Source organism: Dama dama, chromosome 7 (assembly GCF_033118175.1).
Source record: "Dama dama isolate Ldn47 chromosome 7, ASM3311817v1, whole genome shotgun sequence".
Taxonomy (NCBI): Eukaryota; Metazoa; Chordata; class Mammalia; order Artiodactyla; family Cervidae; genus Dama; species Dama dama.
In genome coordinates, this window is record NC_083687.1 from 25,977,009 (window position 1) to 25,992,793 (window position 15,785).

The window sequence follows — 15,785 nt, forward strand, 5'->3', positions numbered from 1 at the left end:
AATCAGATACTCCACAGTAAAAGAGACTCATTTCACCCATAAGAATACTAAGTATGTATGTGCCTAGCATCATAGCTTCAGAGTAACTAAAGCAAAAATTAAAAGAATTATAAGGAAAAGTAGACATACCTAAAATAACAGTGTCAAATTAAACACAACTGCTCATAAAATGAACAAGAAAATAATAAGGATGTAACAGTTTTGACTAATACAATTAACAAATAATAGGTGTAGATGGGAAATAGACTCATAAAGAAAATATATTCTTTTCAAGCTTGCATAAAACATTCACAAATATGGATCATATGATGACCCTAAAGCAAATTTAGCAAATTTAAAAGGATTAAAACCATACAGCATATGCTTGCCTACCATATTTCAGTCAAAATGTACAGTTCATCTAGGGAAAGATCTATAAAATGAACTATATTAAAATAAAGGTTTTCCAATTATCTAGAAACACCATTAGAAGACTGAAAAAGCAAGCCACAGAGTATGTAGTGGTATTTGCAACACACAGAACTAACAAAAGGTACTTTCCAAAATATATAAATAACTTTAACAAATCAATACAAAAAAGATAATTCATCATTTAAAAAGGAGCAAGAGAATAGCTACTTCAAAAAAAAAAGATACCAAATAGACAAGAGAAATTTCAAAAGTGCTCAAATCACATTAGAGATACGCAAATTAAAACAATCATGAGATCCCACTACATTCCCACTAGCATGGACTCCTGTTCAGTTGAACTATGTGCTGTTTATTTTATGAACTTTTCTGAACATGTGTCATATTTTGTACACGTCACATTCTAAACACAGTAAATGATTATATTTCGAGGATACGCGTCAATAAGTACTTATTCATCAAAAGAATGAAAATTGGTCAAAATTACACTTGTTTTCCTGCTTCTCTAAACTATTAAATTTTTTAAAGATTTAATGAGGTATAACTGACATACAAACAATGCATATGTTTAAGGTTTATTTACCAAAATGGTTACTGTTAAGTCTGTCTAGTAGAGACAAACCCAAGATAGATTTTGCTTAAAAACCTATACATTTAAGAAAAATGTGATGTTTGTCAGAGAACTAATATCCACCTGAAAATAGACAGATACTTCTATGCTTGATCTGATATTGAAATATGTGTTATTTAACTGTTGGCTACCAATCTTCTTAGGAACTCACAGAAATGGAGTTTAGTGCTTGCTGAACCTATAAAGAACAGAGCTTTTATGCTTTTGCCCTTGTAGTTAAATAAGTACAATATTTATAAGCCACATTCTTTTGATTTCACCTTTTTATTAACCAGTAGTTTGATTAGAGAATGATCAGTGTAGACAAAAAATTATTTGTTGGCTGATGATCTATATTAGCTAAGTTACAAACTATTTTACAGATATCTATGTACCCTTAAATTTACATATGAAATGTGTAGTTAATTTGTTATATTTTTAATCATAAACTTGAAAGAATATATTTTTGTTTGGCTTGGGTTTTTTATTTAATATATTATTTTTAAACAAACATCACCACAAGATTCTCTCTGGCAACTCAAGAAGTCTGACTACTGGGTATTGTGGCTTTAAGCTGGAGGATATGTTTTAATCTACACTTTTCTCTGGTTTGTCTCCTTCTTATTACTTAATCATCCAATGAGCCTTACAGAACTGTCAGTTTGGAAGGCAATAAACTGTGTATGGATTTTTCTTCTTCTTTAGGATTGAGAAAGTCCCAATCACGGAAGCAATGAAACTTCCATACACGTAGTACTTCATTTCCTGACAATCAAAGTCATGTGCTAATGATGACCTTAGGCTCCTGGCTACAAATGTGAGACAGGGCTGACAAATACCCATCATGGGTTCTGCAAAACAATATGTGACAACTTTTAAGCTAAAAACCCAGTTCCTACCATAATTACTGAGTGACTAGGCAGTGCATCATGTGACCTGGCTCTGACAGGCCAGGCACAATGTTCTGCAGAGTCCTCAGGGACACTGAAATGTGGGGCATGTGTTGTTTACTTAGGGATCAAGGAGATTTCTGTTAAGTTTTAAAGACCCACATGTATTATTACTGATCGTCCCTCTCTGAAATTCTCCTACAAATTATCACGAGAGAATTTTCCATTTGCAATTTTAAAAGTATGCATAAGATTAAAACACTTTCCATTGAGTTGCACATTTGGATCAATAATATGTTAACATCACTGATATCTAAGATAACAAAGTACACAAATTAAAGCATGGAAATGATCTCTCATCTAAAAAAGGACACAATGAAAAGGATGAGTACAAACAGCTATTCCTGGGCAAAGAAATACAAACGTTTAAAACATTCAACAAACCAATGTTTATTGAACAGGTTTTGAGTCAGGCATTTTTATAAGTCTTTCTCTCCTAGACAGAGTAAGATTGAAAATACTTTAGATTTGTACAAGATCACCAATTTTTTCAATGTGTTTTTACCCCCATTTATTTCTCCCATATGGGGGTGGGGAAACATAGTCACTTATACATTAACACTACAAGTCCTTCCTCACAGATGTTGAAATTTAAGTGTCAGGAGACTGGATGTATTGCAAGAAAAAGGTATTAAGTTGAAAGACAGATGTGTTCATTCATTTATATATACACTGATCAGTCATATGGCACATTATCAGAAGTGTACTATGTCCTAGATACGACAGTTACAAAAATATTGTAAAGAATTTTATCATCTAATACAGAGAAGATATTCATGAGATCATACCATTTCATAACATAAAAATGAATGCAATAGTGGTGATATGAATGATAGAATGAACCAGAAGAAAATATACACTAAAACCTACTGAATGGAGATATAAAATGTTCATAGTAAAGGCAATCCTTAGGCAAAGGCTTGAAGGACAAAGATTTGAAGGACTAAAATAACCTCTAATTCTGGTCCTGCTCTCTACCAGCTGTGAGACCTTGGAACCAATCAATAATCTCTGTGGGTCTCAGTACCATTATCTACAAGCTGATACAGATGATTCACACAATCTCTGAGGTTTAAGATATCATAGTTATAAATCCACTATTAGGGAATTTTCCAGAAATTGTGTAACAAGTTGCTAAATTAGATTTATAATCCAGATCTCTAGAATTCCCACATTCATGAAGATCCCAAACTAATTTCTGTCTTGTTAAAGTCATATGCATGAGATTATCAAAAAGTAGCTATTTTGGGGAGGGGATGAGATGTATGGAGAGCGTAACATGGAAATTTACAATACCATATGTAAAATAGACAGCCAATGGGAATTTGCTATATGAAAAAAAAAGAGCCTGGTTTAAAAATAAATACAGGGAAACATTTACAGCAAAAAAAATCTATTCACACAAATACTTCACTATAAATATATAAACACTGTAAGAACTGATTTACACACACTCATTGGCCTCATTGTCAACTGTATGTCTGTTACTGTTAGAAAAAATAAATAAATGGATAATACAATGAAAAAAAAAAAGCAATTTTCTGCAGATTTTGGACTTACTTGTGTTCTTTATTGCTTTAAAAAACAACACAGCATAGCTCACAATCCAGCCCACACCATGAAACTCATGCCTACTCTTCACCAGTCTCCAGCTAGTGATGGCTGTTCTACCTCACAACGATGTAAAGCGCATGCTTGGCTCTGCCGCAGGACTTCTGCACCAGGTCTTCCTTCTGTCTGAAACTTTTTTGTTCAAATCTTTGCAAGTCTAGCTCTTTGTTGTCGCTATGGTCTCAAGTCACACTGACTCTTCAGAATATTGTTCACTGACTACCTAATCTCCGGTGCCAACACCTCTCTTCAGTTCACTTCTCTATTTAGTTTCCTTCAGAGCATGTATTGCCATCTAAAACTATGTTTCCATCTCCCCCAACGAAAGAATACAAGGAGGAATCGTATCTGTCTGGCTCACTGCTGAATACTCAAGTCAGAGGAAGAATGTTTGTCACTGAATGGGCATTCAGTGAAAGAGAAAGTGAGGGAAGGCACGAGGAAGGGGATGGAGACAGGGGTAAGTCTACTTTCTTCTTAAACCTACTGATTCATTCCATTTTATCGTCCAATAGAAAGCCTTGCTACTCATGAAAGCATGTAAAAGTTTGATGACATCACTCAATAGAGACAACTGTTCATTTTCAAATATGAGATTGAATCTATTTAATTGTACTTAAGACTATATTTTAAGCCAAAACATGAAGTTGTTAAAGAACAGATAAGTGGCATTAAACTTATTAGAAGTTACTGTCCTTCAGGAAATTTTTTTCTTTGTTCAACATGCAAAGTAACATTTTGTGTCAAAACTATATTTGACAGCCATTGTAAAAAAAATAAAGGGCTTCCCTGGTGGCAGATAAAGAATCCGACTGCCAATGCAGGAGATGCAGGTTCAATCCCTAGGTTATGCAGATCCCCTGGAGAAGGAAATGGCAATGCACTGCAGTTTTCTTGCCTGGGAAATCCCATGGAGCCTGGCAAGCTACAGTCTGTGGGGTTGCAAAAGAGTCAGACACAACTGAGTGACTAAACAACAAAAATAAAAAAGTTAAAAGCCAGAATAAGATGGTCAATTTACTTTCCTGATTTTATTCTTTCTGCTGTATCTCACACTACTAACCACTCCCTCTTTCTTGCAAATCTCCCCTTTTGTTTCAAGACATCATTTTCTTGTCACTGTCCATCTATCTTTATAGCTGTTTATTTTCCTTTCTCTTTCCTGATCCCAGCTTCCTCCATTACCCTTAAAAGCCTTCTCTATCTCACAGCTTTGATTTCATATTTTTGGCTGATGGCCCTCAAATATATATATTTAGCACAGTCCTCTCTTCTGTGCTTTCTCATTAATCTATTTGCCCTCTATATATTACCACTTACACATCCCACTGAAACCTAAACCTGACACTTGTGTCTGAAGGTTTATTAGGTGCCTGACACTGTTCAAGCACTTCCACCAAAGAAGCCTTTAGTAAATAACTATTGCTGTAGCAACATGGCAGTTGCTAAGCCATGTCTAACTCTTTGTGACCCCATTGATTTACTCAGTTCCTACAAAACTCGATAAAATAAGCATGACTATTATTTTTCCCATTTTAGAGATAAGAAAACTGAGGCAGAAATAGCTCGTGTAACTTGCCAGAGTCACTCAACTAAAAGGGCTTCTCAGGTGGCACCAGTGGTAAAGAACCCACCTGCCAATGCAGGAGACATTGGCATAAGAGACACAGGCTCTATCCCTGGGTCAGGAAGATCCCTTGGAGGAGGGCACAGCAACCCACACAAGTATTCTGGCCTGGAAAATCCCATGGATAGCGGAGCCTGGTTGTCCACAATTCATAGGGTCACAAAGAGTTGGACATGATTGAAGTGACTTGGCACACACACTCAATTAAAAAGTAGTGGGAGGGAGGTTTTGTCCTAGCCTTGCCATGGACCCAGATCTCCCAACCTGAAACCTAGGAAGTATCATCTCCTCACCTCACATCAAAATTGTCACTCGATTCTAGGAATTTTTTACCTCCTGAGTACTTCCTTAATTCATTCTTCCTCTTTAGCTCCAGTGTCTTCACTCAATCTTTTACAGTTTCTTTTCTGAAACACCTTATAGCCTTCTCACTTTTCACTGTGCCCCTTCCAGTACATCCCCTGCATTGCCAAAAGTGATGGCTCTAAGACTGGATCTAATAATGTCACTTCCCTGCATAAAATATCCAGTGACAGGGCACTGTCTTCATGAGAAAACCCGAACTCCTTAACATAATGCATAAGGCCAAGAAGCTTCATCAGCTACCACCGTTTTATAAATCCTACAAGCCAGACATACCCGTTTTTTGCAATTTCCTGAAGGTATAACACTTGTCCACAAATATGTGTCTTTTCAGATCTCTTCTTTTATCTTTAATCCCTCTCCACGTTGGAAGAGGTGACACTTTCAGTTATGATTTTGTTTGTTTGTCTCTGCTGCTTTATTGACACAGCTCTTGAAAGCCAGGTTCATGACTTCTATGTCTGCACATCCAACCTCTCTCGTGGAACTTGGCACGTGGTAGACAGTGAGCAAAAATCATGATGAATGATAGGATGGACAAACAAGTGAAATACTTTCAGCTTATCTTAAGTGTTTTATCAGACTAACGAGACAACCACTGAACAGAGAATGAAATTGAGTTTGGCATTTGTGATACAGCTGTAGCCCTCGAAGCGGAGCTTTGATCTTAAACTTCCCATCTAAAGCTAAGATTATGATTCCACCCTACTAAAAGTCAATTGGTACCTTCTGCCAGCACCAGTTGCCTTAAAAGCAGGACCACCAAGGAATATAATTCCATGGTGCTGGGACTTGGATCAAATGGCATCAGATAGCACACAGTCTCTGGCAGTGCTCTGTGCCAATGCCCACATCTATTAGGTTTCTTTGCTAACTAGTCTTATTATCTATTTCATGTTGGGATTTCTTTAGGGTGTGGTAGAATGGGACAGATGGGTTGAAAGTCTCCCTTCAGGCATCATACACACAGGATTGGGCAGATGGGTTCTTTTTGGATAATCAACCTTTAGGCCTGGAACACATGGACAAGCAGAGAGAAAATGAACATGCCATTGTCTAGCAACAGATGAAAGTGTAGCTGGGAGTGGACAAAATTAAAAATAGGATTTGAAATGTATAAGTCAAAACTGGAAAGTGCCACTGCGTTCTTTCTTTTCTAAGGTGCAAATTTCCAGGCAGCAAGTTTAAATTACAGTAATAAGTGACTTCAGAAACCTAAAAAATCTTATGAAAAAAGACCTCTCTTAGCAACAGAGGATGTCAACCTAAAATAAGTTTTCCAGTAACGGGAACAAGGCTCAGTTTTATTTAATATTTCAATCAGTTAACTGGATGAGGATACAGAATATTAAACCAATGAGCAAGTGACATCAATCTGGGAGGAAAAGATCAGGAGCCAAAAGAATTTCCTCACTGTGGAAAGATGGATTGAAATAGAGATGAGTAAAAAATCTTGTGCTTGCGTCTCCTTAAAACCCAGGTGAAAACAAAACAATTCTTATGCAAGTGTATAACACAGAGATCTGTGTTTGAGGTAGTACATGTAGAAAGAGTAGGAATTAGAGGTGACAGTGCAGTTGGCATAACGAAGCTGGATAAAGCTGAATCTTTGGCTGCTTTAACAGAAGAACCATTCTCCACCAGTGAATGTGATGGAGAGCATTCAAACCTCACTCCCAAACACTGCCCTCCTCAGCTCACTGCCCTGGGATGCAGCTGACCCACACACAGGACATCAGTGAGCCCTCCTTGACTCGGAGTTCAGGTTGGGTTTGACTAGACTGTAGCATGAGCAGGAGACGAGAGAGGACAGAGAGTGAAATCTGGGTGTTCCCAGAGGCCCTTCCCAGTACTGAGTGTGTCCCAGTCACACACAACTTAATGCTGCTCTCTGACAACCAACTCCATGCCTCTGCCTCTATCTCTCATTCAAATAATGAACTCCTTCTTTTAGATTCTTTTCTCACCTGGGCCATTACAAAGTATTGCATTGAATTCTCTGTGCTACACAGCAGATTCTTATTAGATACTATTTTATACATAGTAATGTGCATATGTCCACCCTTATATGTGAAATCTTAAAAAAAAAAAAAGCACAAATGAACTGATTTACAAAACAGGAGTCATGGATATAGAAAATAGACATGGTTGCCAGGTGATTAGATACAGGAATAAATTGGGAGATTGGGACTGATATATACATACTACTATATTATACTATATATAAAATAGACAACTCATGTTTTTAAGTTGGCTACCCACTCCAGTATTCTTGCCTGGAGAATCCATGGACAGAGGTGCCTGGTGGGCTACAGTTCATGGGGTCGCAAAGAGTCAGACATGACTGAGTGTCTAACATTTTCACACTCTCCATGTATCAGACCTGGTTAACTCATCATCCCAGATCCACTTCTCCTGCACAATCCCTCAATTCCCAGGGGGGAGGACCCTCATCTCTGAGCTCCACTGCATCTCTGGCCCTTCCATCAGCTTCCTAGGGAGTCATAAAACATAACTAGACAGAAGAGTTCATGGGTCTGTGGGGCAGTGGGAGACAAGTGAGTTGCTTGCCGTCTCCCCAGGTTTCTCTCTCTACTGTCCCAGGATGAACACATCAGCTTGGCTCCCAGGTCTGTTCTCTGAAGGATGTGTACTACAACAGCAACTGAAATTCTCTTCTGGGTTGGTTGATCAAGGGCTAACCAATCCATCCTACAAGATCTTCTGGAAGAGTAAGCCACGGGTAAATTCTCACTCAGAGAACTAAATGGAGAATTGATGTGTGGCTTGGTGGAGGCAAAAAGAGCCCTGCAATGAGCGTGAGGACCCTGGGGCCAGATGACTACATACAGTGTGTGGACAGGAGTGACCAACAAATGTCACCTCTGTCTGTGTCCAAAGCTGGCTGGGGAGAACTTTGGCTAGTAAACTTCCTTCTTGCCTCAGTCTTCCCCAGACCCCCTTAAGCAACCTGCTAGAGATACTATCCTCTCCCAAGGCCTCTCTCTGCTCCCAGTCCTGTTGCCCTTGACTCACCAACTCTCAGCTCCCCACCAGCAATGAGCATGCAGGCCATGCTTAGAACGTTGCTTCTGTCCACAGGGAATTCTAGAGTCCCCATCACGTAGAGGCCTCTGAGGGGCGGAAGATCAGTATCCACAAGGATAGTCCTGTCTGCAGAAGGAAAAGAAATTGCTCAGACATGTAACCAAGACAAGAATTGCCTCCTCTTCTCCAGTGACTTATACTGGGTTCTCTAGGCAGCTTGGGAATTGCTTGCATTGCTGCTTGGGCCAGGTCAAGGGCAGAAAGTGGAAGAACAAAGTGTTTGCAAAGGCTAGGCTTTCATGAAGAGGCAGAGAAAAAGAGAAGGTGTCATGAATACATTCTTCCACTGCATTGCAAACCAAGGGTCATGGCCAAAGGCATTGCTGATGACTCTAACCCTGCCCTGTTGGGGTCCTTTAATGGACCAGAACCTGGTGGTCCAGAGTCAATGATAAGAAAGTGAAAGAGACAATAATAAAAAAAAAATACAAAAAAAAAAGAATAAAGAAAGTGAAAGAGAGAGTCGGAGGGAGGGAGAGGGAGAGAGAGAGAAAGAGAGAGAGAAAGACACAGGGACCCAAGCTCTGATGGAGCAAGGGTGCTTTATTAGCAGAAATGCAGGTTTATATATCTTTAGTAAGATGATTACTCAGCTATTACACAGGATGAAATTTTATCAATAGCCACAATATGGATAGTCTAATACATACAAGGTCGCTGATGCTGAAAAGTCACTGAAGGGGGTTCATACATGTCTCATCCTATGACCTCAGTCCTGGGAACAGCGTGCTGTTTCACTTGTTCCCGGAATAGGGACTGATAAGGAACAGAGAATCCTTGAGAAATGGCAACAAACTGGATTCCTTAAAGTCAAAGTTCCCTGACACTACCCCAAGCCTGCTTTAATGCAAATGTCCAGATAAGCTCCACACCCTTTGTCCCTGCCCCTCCCTAGGCTCTTGTGTTTGAAAGGTAAACAACCACATTTTACGACCTTGACCTCTAACGTCAGACTATCTGGCTGTGAATAAGCTGCTACTGACACGCAGCTTACTAACTGCGTGGCCCAACAATTTACTCCTCAGTGTCTCAGTTTTCTAATCTATACAATGAGAATGATAATAAAAATATCTCTTCATTCATAGGATGTTTGTTAAGATTAAATGAATCAATAGATATAAAGTGCTGAAGAATATTAGTAAGACAATCTCAATCCCCCAGTCCCACCAAGAAAACCAAGTGCCTGTTACATGCTCAATAAAAGTTTAATATATTCATTATTTGTATTGTTTTCATTAGCTGGATGAACTCACAGAGTTCATGGGGCAACTTGAAACTATTATTCTTCATCTCACCTTTCTAAAAGTAGTTTCCATATAACTTCAGGGGAAAGAAACATTGGGTTTTGCTTGAAAGTGACAACAGAGTAATACATGAATAAAAATCTGCTTTTAAAACAATAATTGCTTCATGTGAGCCAAAGTAGTAAGTGTTACTTTCTGAAGTTCAGTAGTAATTCAACCCAAATTGAAGATATCAAATAAGCGTTTCTGTTTACATCTTAATACCATAATCACTGACACATGCAAAGATTTTGAAGGGATTTTCTGAAATTTATTTTAATGAAATATAGTTGATTTACAGTCTTGTGTTAGATTCTGGTATACAGCAAAGTAATTCAGTTAGGTGTACATATCTGTGATTTTTTCATATTCTTTTCCATTATACGTTATTAGAAGATATCAAATATAGTTCCTTGTATTATACAATAGGGCCTTGTTGTTTATCCATTATGTATATATAGTAGTTTGCATCTGCTAATCCCAAACTCCCAATCTTTCCCTCCCTTGCCTCCTCTCCCCCGTGGTAACCACATGTCTATTCTCTATGGCTGTAAGTGTGTTTCTGTTTCATATTTAAGGAATTTCTAAAGATAATCTCACATCTGATTCCAGAAAACAATGCACCCTGTTGTTCTTAAGGCCCTGCCCCCCAAATTGACTTCTCAGGAGTTGTCTCCTCTGGTCCCTGCCTTCTGTCCAAGGGATAAGACTACCACACCTTCCTATGGCAGATACTGCAGGGTTGTAAACCAACCATTTCCCTTTTATTCCTGGGTTCATAGTTAGTCTACTTTTTCCACACTACTCTGCAATTAAATGAAGACATGTGACTCAGGGTAGCCAATAAAGTGTAGGCAGAGTTGAAGTGTGACATCTCTAGACCTGACCCCTAAATTCTCCTGAACATACCTCCCTCCCCTCGTGTCTCAGTTAAATAGTAGAATGCTGGTTCTCAGGATGTGAGGATGATCCAACAGCATCCGCACCATACACTCATCCATCGGAAACAACAAGGTTTTAGATCTGCTAGTAAGTCTCCACATTGGATCCACCATGCCTCTATGGAAATCTCTCTCTTTCACTCTCTAGTGATACCCTGGACCTTCTTATAACACACAGCATTAAAGAAAAAAAATATGATAATTACATTATTATTGCTTATAAAGAAGGAGCTATCACTGGGCTGATCCTCAACATAATTATGTCTTTCTCTCCCACTCTTATTCCTTAGGAGAAGACAACACCCCTTTTAAGAAATCCCTAGTGCTTCTTATGACATCAAAGATAAAGCTGTGCCATAAATGTTGCTCAGATCTGCTGAGTTCCCTACACACCTTACATTTCCAGAGTTTATCAGTGACTGATGTAAAATGAATAATCAGACTAAACAGATGAAAATATGTATGTATTTCAATTTCACATCTGCTCCTTTTCACACATTCAAACAAAAGAGTGAAATAGCTAGAGAAAGTTATAGGTTTCATATACATTTTGTAAGTTCATAACTTAATGTGACTTCAAAAGCAAGGCAGAAATTACTTCAAACAAACACATTTAAATACAAGAGTTCGATACAAATAACCTTTGTCTCTTCCAATCTGTGGCCCATTCTACCAATGTTTGACTATTGAACCTGACTGTACAAAGTAACTTCTTCAATAAATGTTTTCTCTCAACCGCAAAATACACACACACACACACACACACACACACACACACACACACACACAAGATGATATTAGGCTTCTTTTGAATATACCTTTCAGTTAAAAAGTGACAATTACATGGAATTTAAAATCTTCCCTTTGGACTTTATCACATTTCCCCTTAGAAGACATTTTTCGTAATTGTCTTACCTTCCAAATACACCAATAAATTGCCCACAAAGCACAGTTAGCCTAACTATTACAAGCTCTATGAGAACACAGACTATACCTGTCACTGTCACATTGAGTTGCTAAGCACATAGAACAATACCCAGCCTTTGGTAGGTGCTCAAAAAATAACACCAAAGGGTGAACACACACACACACACACACACACACACACGTACATGTAAAATCCAACAGCCATTAGAAGAAAAGAATAAGATGAAGACAAGAGTAGAAACACTATTCTTATTTCTTTCAATGCCAGCTGCACTTTCAAATTTCCTGGATCCATCTAGTCACACTTTTTTCTTGCTTCCTTTCTTTCCTCAATATGTGCCACATCTTGATGATTGGTGAGAATTCAAAGATGAGTCAGACATGTTTCCCTTCATCAGATGAAGACAGATAAATAAATACAAGGTAATATACTTGAAATAACATATTTTTTATTATATGGAGATTGACCTCATCTTCATTCTCAAAACTTCAAAATGGAAAGTCTGTCCATGTGATTATTACAACAAAATTCTGCAAAAATGAAATAAACCTATGACTCATAAAGACTTATATCAATTAATTCTCTTTGCATTACAATAACAGACATGACAGTTGGCATTGCAATTCATGCAGACAAAAAAAAAAAAAAATCATGCTAAAGTAGGCTCCAGAGCAGATCAGGTCCAAAATGACTCTCATCTATAATGACAGCTTCTAGAGGATCTCACTCTGTTCCAGGTGTAGACAGTTAGGATCAATATGCCACATTGTCTAGAAGTACCATGCTTTCCAGAAAATTACTCAAGGTGTTTCAGAGAAAACATTCAGAAGCAGTTATACATACAACACATTTAGAAACATGAATGATGGATCATCTCTAATGTAACTGTGGCCCAATGCTTTTCACCTTGGCTTGACTTGGCCAATACTCCTGCATCCTGCTCTGTCAGTGACCAATCTATCCTACTTAAGAGAATGAGCACTGGCATATGGAGGGAACCATCTGGAATTTCTGTTGCTCAATGGGAGGCTGATGGGGGAACAGATCTGGAAAGAGACTCCAAAAAGAATTAATGAGTACCAGATGTAATTAAAGACTGCTTTGCCCCCAAAGGAGCTCAGGACCAGCCATGGGGTAGTGCCTCTTGGTTCCGAATTATACCCTCTTTCCACTTGTTCATCCATCAAACATTAACCATCCCGCCATCTTTATTCTAGTATTTTTTTCCCAAACAGTGCTTGGGATTTTTCACCCCTGAAAGAAGGGGTTGTATTTTGACAACAAGAAGGATAAACCTTTATAAATAATATCTGGAAAATTAATACTAAGAAAGAATTACCCAACTTTCTCCATGTATCAAAAGCAAGGCAACTACAAAAAAAACAAGCATTCATTTTCTGTAAATGCATAGCTACCCTTAAGACCAGAAAGCCTGAGCCAAATCAAAAAGCAGATATCTCTAATGGCAGGTGAAATCTTCTTCTGTATCAGAAATGACCTGACTACCATAGCATCGCATATAATTTCAATCTAGATTTAAACTCAGTTTTCCCCCCGGCAAAGTCAGAGAATCAAGGTCACTATTGTGTAGCATTCCAAGGGTCTGACACTCATCTAAATCCTGTAGAAAAAGACCAAGAGCAAAGGACACAGATCCTGAGAATAAAATGGGGCACAATTGGGGGCAGGCAGACCCACTGCTTGTGTGGGATTCACTGTATCAGGCCCATAACTTCGGTGGTAAAGACAGTTTCCATTACAACCCTGCTGTTGTCAGGAACACAGCCTACACCAACTTTGGACATGGTTCTGACCTCAAGGGGAGAGTGATGGCCCACAAGGGCAGAGTAGAACATACAAGGCTATTTGCAGGCTTGCTATTTTCCTGCACCTTCCATAATTAACAAGCTTCAGTCTTAGCTCCAATACTTTCTCATAAATATGTGAACCAATGGAAAAATAAGTTTCAATACCATTTCAATCACTATTAAATGACCCAATCTTTCTTTTTGAAAAAGAAAAGAATGTTTCTGTCTCTAAAGTAACTATTTTAGATACTTAGATAAACATATGTACACAATGATTGGTGATGTTTTATCTCCTTTATAGTTGGTTAGCTTTTGGTGAATCTCATGATTTACCCAAATATGCTATCTCTCACAATTTATGAAAACATCCAACAAAAGAATGTTTACAATGGAATGGAAATTGTTACACATAAGTAATTCATAGGAATGAAAGGTTAACATTAATGAAAATTAATGTCAAGTAGACTAATTTACAGAGATGCTGATATTCATTTATCAAGAATTCATGCTCTGGTAGAAAAAGCAGAACAAAGAAGTGCTAGAAGATAAGGATGTAGTTTTTCTATAACTCTATTCTTTGCAAAGCGCTGCTAACTTTATAGCTTGACTTTTTCTTCAAATCCACACAGGTGGTTTCTTTATTCTACTCTATCATTTTTTTCAAGCTGATCTTAAAAATAGGCAGTTTTCAAAGCACCCCGAGGCACATGATTCAAGACTGAAAGCCAGCTTCCTTACACCTTGAAGAAGAGCCATCTGCCTGTCTGGTGTGTGTGTGTTTGGAATTGGGGGGGGGGGGGGGCGGCGGGAGGCTGCTCATTTCATTCTCACCTCATGGGAAGAGTCCAATTTCAACTTTGGACAATAAATTCCCAACCCACTCCCCACATACACCATCTCAGTGTCTTTCTCCATCACAGACAGACATGCATAATTCCCAGAGTAGAATCAACATTTTAAATTATGATATTTTAATTGATCAATAAAATGTTTAACATACAGTGTTTATCTCTTCCTCTAGTCTATACCATCTGTTCTTCAAAAATAGTTTGAATCTATTTAATAGGAAGGTCTTTAAGTAAAATTACCAACTGTATCAGATCAGTCCTCCAAAGCCTGAATTCTGAAAGGGAAATACCAGAAGGTGCTGCTGTTTTTATAGAAATAGAAAAGAATCTGTGCCTTTTCTCATTCCAGGTTTTCTTTGTTTTGTTCTGTTTTTTTTTAATCTTGAGATGCTGTTATGCCTCTATTCTCTCCATTAAGCGTCAAAGAATTCAGAGCAGCCAACTTGGTATTGCCTTTTTAAAAGACAACTTAATATTTTAAAAAATTGATGTATAATTGACATTCAAAAGCTGTATATCAGTTCAGTTCAGTTAAGTCACTCAGTCATGTCCAACTCTTTGCGACTCCATGAATCGCAGCACACCAGGCCTCCCTGTCCATCACCAACTCCCAGAGTTTCCTCAAACCCATGCCCATCGAGTCGGTGATGCCATCCAGCCATCTCGTCCTCTGTCGTCCCCTTCTCCTCCTGCCCCCAATCTCTCCCAGCATCAGGGTCTTTTCCAATGAGTCAACTCTTTGCATGAGGTGGCCAAAGTACTGAAGTTTCAGCTTCAGCATCAGTCCTTCCAATGAACACCCAGGACTGATCTCCTTCAGGATGGACTGCCTGGACCTCCTTGCAGTGCAAGGGACTCTCAAGAGTCTTCTCCAACACCATAGCTCAAAAGCATCAATTCTTCGGTGCTCAGCTTTCTTCACAGTCCAACTCTCACATCCATACATGACCACTGGAAAAACCATAGCCTTGACCAGACAGACTTTTGTCGTCAAAGTAATGTCTCTGCTTTTAAATATGCTATCTAAGTTGGTCATAACTTTCTTTCTAAGGAGTAAGCGTATTTTAATTTAAAAAGCTGTATATATTTCATGTATAAAACTTAATGAGTTTAGAGATACGTATATATTCATGTCCCTGGAGAAGGAAATGAAAACCCACTCCAGTATTCTTGCCTGGAGAATCCCATGGATGAAGAAGCCTGGCTCACTACAGTTCATGGAGTCACAGAGTTGGACGCAACTAAGCTACTGAGCATGCATGCACGCATATACCCATGTAACAACGCTAAAATCTAGGCC

General features: G+C 38.4%; 1 protein-coding gene across 1 annotated transcript in view; it reads right to left on the reverse strand.

The window, feature by feature from the left end:
* The window catches only part of PKHD1 (PKHD1 ciliary IPT domain containing fibrocystin/polyductin), a 428,428-nt gene that overhangs the window by 143,613 nt on the left and 269,030 nt on the right, over nucleotides 1-15,785 (reverse strand). The window contains exon 52 of the mRNA XM_061146900.1: nucleotides 8,606-8,743. Within this exon, the coding sequence (XP_061002883.1) occupies nucleotides 8,606-8,743 (138 nt within the window). The remainder of the gene's footprint in view (nucleotides 1-8,605; nucleotides 8,744-15,785) is intronic.